A 5,413-nucleotide genomic window follows, 5' to 3' on the forward strand; every position below is an offset into this window, starting at 1 on the left:
GCAATAACTTGTGCAATGTATAACCTGCAATTTACTATTTGATACCCTGTGCATTAACCTGTTTCTCTATATTTGACACCCAGTGCAAAAACTATATATATAGATATCCACCTATATAAACACCCTGTGCAATAACCCTGTATAATTATTTATTTATTCATTATATTATATTAATATAATGAATAAATAGTTAAATAAATACATTTTAAAAAAGCTGTCATATGAGGATGCACTATATATATACTGTATAAATCCAATGCACCTTTCTCTTTTTTTGGCACTGGGTTATTCTCTTTTGACAATTTGAGCTCATGTAACGAGTACATTTCTCCTCTGTGAGATCAATAAAGTGAGTCAATCAATCAATGAATCAGTATAGTACGTTACTACTTTAAATATGCAGATAATTGAGTCTCTGCCATTAAAGCTTAAGGAGTAGCATCCTCCAGCAGTTACTAAGGCTGGATTAAGTGGGCTTAATAAAACAAATATCAATGTTCATGTCACTTTAAAAGCTATGCAGATGTCTTACTCCCTGTAAACACTTAGTGTTATTCCATCAGAAAAAGTCGAAAAGAAAATGGTGGGTTTTATACAACAACACGGTAAAAATTACTTCAGACATATTCGTGCACCTATTTTAAACTTTACGGCTAAAATCTGAACTTTTGAACCAGTTTTTCTAACATATAAGAATATTAGTGCAGTAGAAATACTCTCAATCCTCCCAACCTCACACCAAAGCAAAACAACATGAACTGTAATTTAACTAAAAACATTTATTTCTTTGTACAAAAAATTAGAAAACCCCACAAATGTTTGCAAAGGCAGTATCGCTAACATTTGTGACCAAAGTGCAACAGCAGAAAGGATCTTGTGCAATATAGATTTATTAAGTATGAACTTCTACAGAGAAAAGAGGAGTCTCCTTTATTCAACATAAAGTTAACAATTGATTCAATGAGCACTGATGTGTGACACAAAGCAGGCTGAATGGATAAATATGATGCATTCAATCACCCCCTACATTCGTAATTCAAGAGCAAACTCTTCATTAATGCACCAGCATTCTGCAATAAGGTGACGGGAAGTGAGAAAGAGGTAAGCAGCCTCTTTTGCCAATTTTTTTACGACAAGCAAAGTTGGAAGATATACACATTTAGACCACTTTTAATCTTAGAACAAGTGGAAAATTGTTCTTTCAGGCATTTTTTTGCCATATTTTTTTAAAATTGTATCTCCACTGTAATCCTATCATATAGCTGCGAAAGGATGTCAGCCTCCCTCCAGGCCCATTATTCAGCATCTGATGCCAGTTGAAGCCATTATTCTGCTCTGCTGAGTCTATTATGATTGTCGTGGTGGTGACCTGCTGGTGTTCTGGAGTAGACCTGCTGGGGCTCTAAAACGCTTGCAGCCTGCTACAACTTGCCACTCGTCCAGCTTGGCAGTCACACAAGGCTGGTGCTTCAGATGCTTAAAAAGAGATTACATAGTGTGTCTGACCTCCAGCTGATCAGACAGTCAACTATCTCTATTCTCAGAACTTTCTCTCTTCGTGTCAAGACAGTGTAATCCTGTGCAACAAATAAGGCACAGCGCACATTCTCAACCACACTCAGCGCCTCGCCAGATCTCAGGTCCAATTTTCCGTACTCTGTGTATGACTCTGAGAAGAATGGTGGACACTGCAGGGTGAATGGCACATTGTTTGGTCACACAGGGACTGCCTGCGTCCCTCAAGTCTTTGTATCTCTAATTCCAGATTAGGATAATAAGCATGTGTTGATTTTCCTGCAGAGTTAATCCCACAAGCACACGGTTTATCCTAAAGGAGTCACTACTTTGCTTTGCCAGACTGCCACCAACAAGGTCTCAGACATACAACCCTAACAATCATTATCTGCAACATGTTGCTGTGCTTGAATTAAAAGTTTATATATATCTGGATTTCAAACTTTTTCTTTCATTCTATTTCACATGGAGAATATAGTTTATGTTAACATTGTTTGCTGAATGGACTTCACTTGTCCATGTCAGAAGAAATCCATTGAAATCATAGCCATCAATGAGCTGCTTAAGCACTTAGACATGACTGTCTTCCTTTGTAACAATCATCGGAAGAGAGACGATGCCAAGCTTGCTGAATTTCTAAAATCATGGCATTAGATGGTGAAAAATGTTCTAACTTTATGAAGTCTGGGAAGTTTCAGCATCAGTATATCCCTCCATTCACTCCTTTAACTTAGTGTCTTCCCAGTGCTTTTTTATTTTAATTATCATACATCTATTGCTCTAAGTAATTCAGTTTAACTACATGTAGCATTTAGGTTGAGTCAGGTATCTACACTTACTCATCATCAGAGAGCACATGGGCCTCATTGCAGCTGCAATGGGCCAGCATAGCTACAATCTTAGACCTGAGGAAGTGTAGCTACAAAAACTTAATCCATAATGCTACATATTCTGTATTAGTTGCAATAATTCTAAGGAAATTTCTGGCCCACAAAGGAAGGAGGCGGGATCTCCTGAGTAGTGGGAGCTCGGCGGGTTACATCCAGGACAGGGGTCCTATGTGTTGCCATGCCAGCGCCACCAGCGTCAGTGTGGGTGCCGATCCAGTGCATCACACGAGTGGAGGGCCTGTGGTTAAGGGCCAACTGTCTGGAGCTGTAGCCGCACATCCCAATCCCCACAGCCCCAAGCAGCATTGCCATACCGGGCACAGTCTTCTCCGCTGGGGGTGTCACAGGAATGTTATGGAACGCCTGGGTCTGATGGGAGAGAAAAGGGGACAACTATAACATCTGTTAGAGAAAAAAAAAAACACTTTCAACCCTGAAGACTTTCTTCCAATCCTAAACACGTTTCATATAAATTCTTGTTATTTAGTTTGCTTCTTATAGCACACTAAAGAGTTGTCTTTTATGGGGCATGAACGGTTTCCTTTATGCTATGCGCTGAAAAATATGAGACAATAAGATGAGTAAATCATGAAACCTTCATTCTCTCTACAGCTGCTGTACCACAGGCAGTTAAGAAGCAATTCCTGAAGCTCAATCATCTCTTTCTAATGTCTGCTTACAGTTCAATGGACTGTCACGGCTTGGATTTCTCAGTTGTTTGAGAAACAAACAACCAGTTCAAAATTACAGGCAAATCAGGCAGGAAACGTTTCCTAATTGTGGCTTATGGGTGTATATTAAGAAAGTGCTGTGTTTCATCATTTTGTCAAAATGCAATTTATTGAGGCAATAAGCTAAAATCTATTGTTTGCATTATGGCACCATATGGCTTAGGGGAAATCATTCTGCTGTAGGAGCTGCAGCAACAATTCCTTAAATAGAGCAGGATTAAGTCAAATCATAGGATCTAGTTTACATCCAAGACTTTTGATTCTCTGCAGATTTTTCTAGTGCAGATATATATGCATGTAAAACATGAACTGTGTGATTTTTTTTAATAAAGTTTGAAGGAAAAGATGTGCTCTTCTTACCTGCAGCAGCCTGATGTAACCAGGAGTCAGTGATGGGAGTCTGAAAAACATTGTGGAGCCTTCCACCTTAGACTTCTTTTAAAATCCGATGGAAATCAGAGTTAAAGGCCAGATCACGTTTGGCTTTATTCTCTGAAGCTCCTCTCCCTGGACTCCCTGAACGGGAACTCCCTCTGACAGATGACCTGCTTGCTGAGTGCCCAACCTGTGTCCTGCGGTCTGAAATGGGACCTCCTGGTAAGCCCTTATACCGTCGCCGCTCTCTGTTTGCATAACAGGAAGGCTGGAGGAGGTGAGACTAAGGGGATTAAAGAAGCTGGAAGACACAAACTAAGAGGTCATTGCAAACAAAAGTATTTGAAGAGGTTTGCTAGATAATGCTTTGACAATACAAATACTAACATTTAAGGGAGGATTATATTGTAGAACTGAATGTCATCGATTAAAAACAATATAAAATCCCCTAAAATTTTTGCACATTCTACCGCAATAATGCCACAGCTTTTAGTATCTCCTGTTGGTTCTTGATGTGAAATACAAAAAGGGACTGCATAATTTTAAAGGATGTAAAATTATGATTTTTCATTTTTTTATCTATAAAGGTTTGAAAAGCCAGAGCTAAATTTAAATTTTCTGATTTACTGTAATATCCTTAAAAATCAAGTGCTGCCATGCAGCTTTTTTTTTTGTCCTGTCTGGTGATGTGGCAATAAGAGTAATTGTCTTGATGCTAAAAAAGGGCCCAACAGATTTTACTTTCACAAGTGGAGCAGTACGGCTATCGCCATAGTGTTCCGCTTGATTTATGCATATAAATAACTTTATTATGATTATGCAGGAAGTATTACACACTATATGGACACTGCACTGAAAGTAGAACAGCAAAGGAAAAACAAGAAAAACAAGAAAAGATGAAAGAAAGAAGAAATGAAAGGAAGACAAAAATAAAACGTTTTATCATAACCATACAACTTTTAATTCACCTAATTAGTAAACAGAGCCCTCAGTATGAATATATACAGCTATTCTTACATGATGGTACCAAAGGAAAGTTTGTGAGCATCAGTTATCAAATAACATCACAGACACCATGGAATACAGCAGAGAGAACAGGAAACTTTCATGCAACACATGGAAATGAAAAGAGAAATGAACAACAAAAAACATATATTATTACAAATACACTGAACGGCCTTCTACCAAAAGCATTAACCAGCAAAGTGCCCTTTAAGGCTTTTAAATATGCTATATAAATTGATTATGTCCATGCTTATCCTTCTGAATCAGCAGTTTTTGTTGTAGCTTTACTATCTGTTCATACCGCCTTGCATAGTCTTCCATTCCAAATATTATAATGAGTAAGCCTTGTTTTGTTGTATATCTTTCATTGTGGTCAAGTTAAAGTGCTTCCAGTGTGAGAACCCTGCAGTCAGTCTCTTCTCATCACTGGTGATAGAACTCAAATCTGCCTCTTAACTCCTTGTAATCAGCCTCAGAGTGACAATAATCCTGCAAAGTCGTGTTATAATTACGTCTTTGATGCCAGTAGGGTGTTATTTTTGCTCAGAAAGGAAGAATATAAAACTAATGTAGAAGACGAATCAGATCCAAACGTCTGCTGTGTAATATTGTATTAGCTAAGGAGACTTTTTCCCTCAAAACCACAAATATGAATATAATGGGTTCATAAACTAAGAGTGAAATTTGCTTCCTGGAAAACTGGGAAATCTACGCCAAACCAAATAAATATGAGATACTGCGAAATTGTGCTGGTTAAAAACATCACTTTATGCTATGATAAAAAGAGAAATAGATTCACATTTTCTTTCATAATATCTTATATATGAAAAGGAATGCTGAGGGATTTAAAATAATTTTATAATGGTATGCATTCAAACTTCTAATTATAATATTCCT

At 37.7% G+C, this 5,413-nt stretch overlaps 1 protein-coding gene across 1 annotated transcript; it reads right to left on the reverse strand.

The window, feature by feature from the left end:
- Positions 1-2,473: 2,473 nt before the first annotated feature.
- zgc:193593 (uncharacterized protein LOC564090 homolog) lies at positions 2,474-3,757 on the reverse strand. The gene is made up of 2 exons (XM_038270688.1): positions 3,497-3,757; positions 2,474-2,774 (listed from the first exon to the last, which is right to left on the reverse strand). The coding sequence occupies exons 1-2, from the start codon at positions 3,545-3,547 to the stop codon at positions 2,487-2,489; spliced, it is 339 nt and encodes a 112-aa protein (XP_038126616.1). The 5' UTR covers positions 3,548-3,757; the 3' UTR covers positions 2,474-2,486.
- Positions 3,758-5,413: the final 1,656 nt, after the last annotated feature.

This window comes from Cyprinodon tularosa, unplaced genomic scaffold (genome assembly GCF_016077235.1).
Source record: "Cyprinodon tularosa strain WSP-4 unplaced genomic scaffold, ASM1607723v1 ctg772, whole genome shotgun sequence".
In the NCBI taxonomy this organism is placed as follows: domain Eukaryota; kingdom Metazoa; phylum Chordata; class Actinopteri; order Cyprinodontiformes; family Cyprinodontidae; genus Cyprinodon; species Cyprinodon tularosa.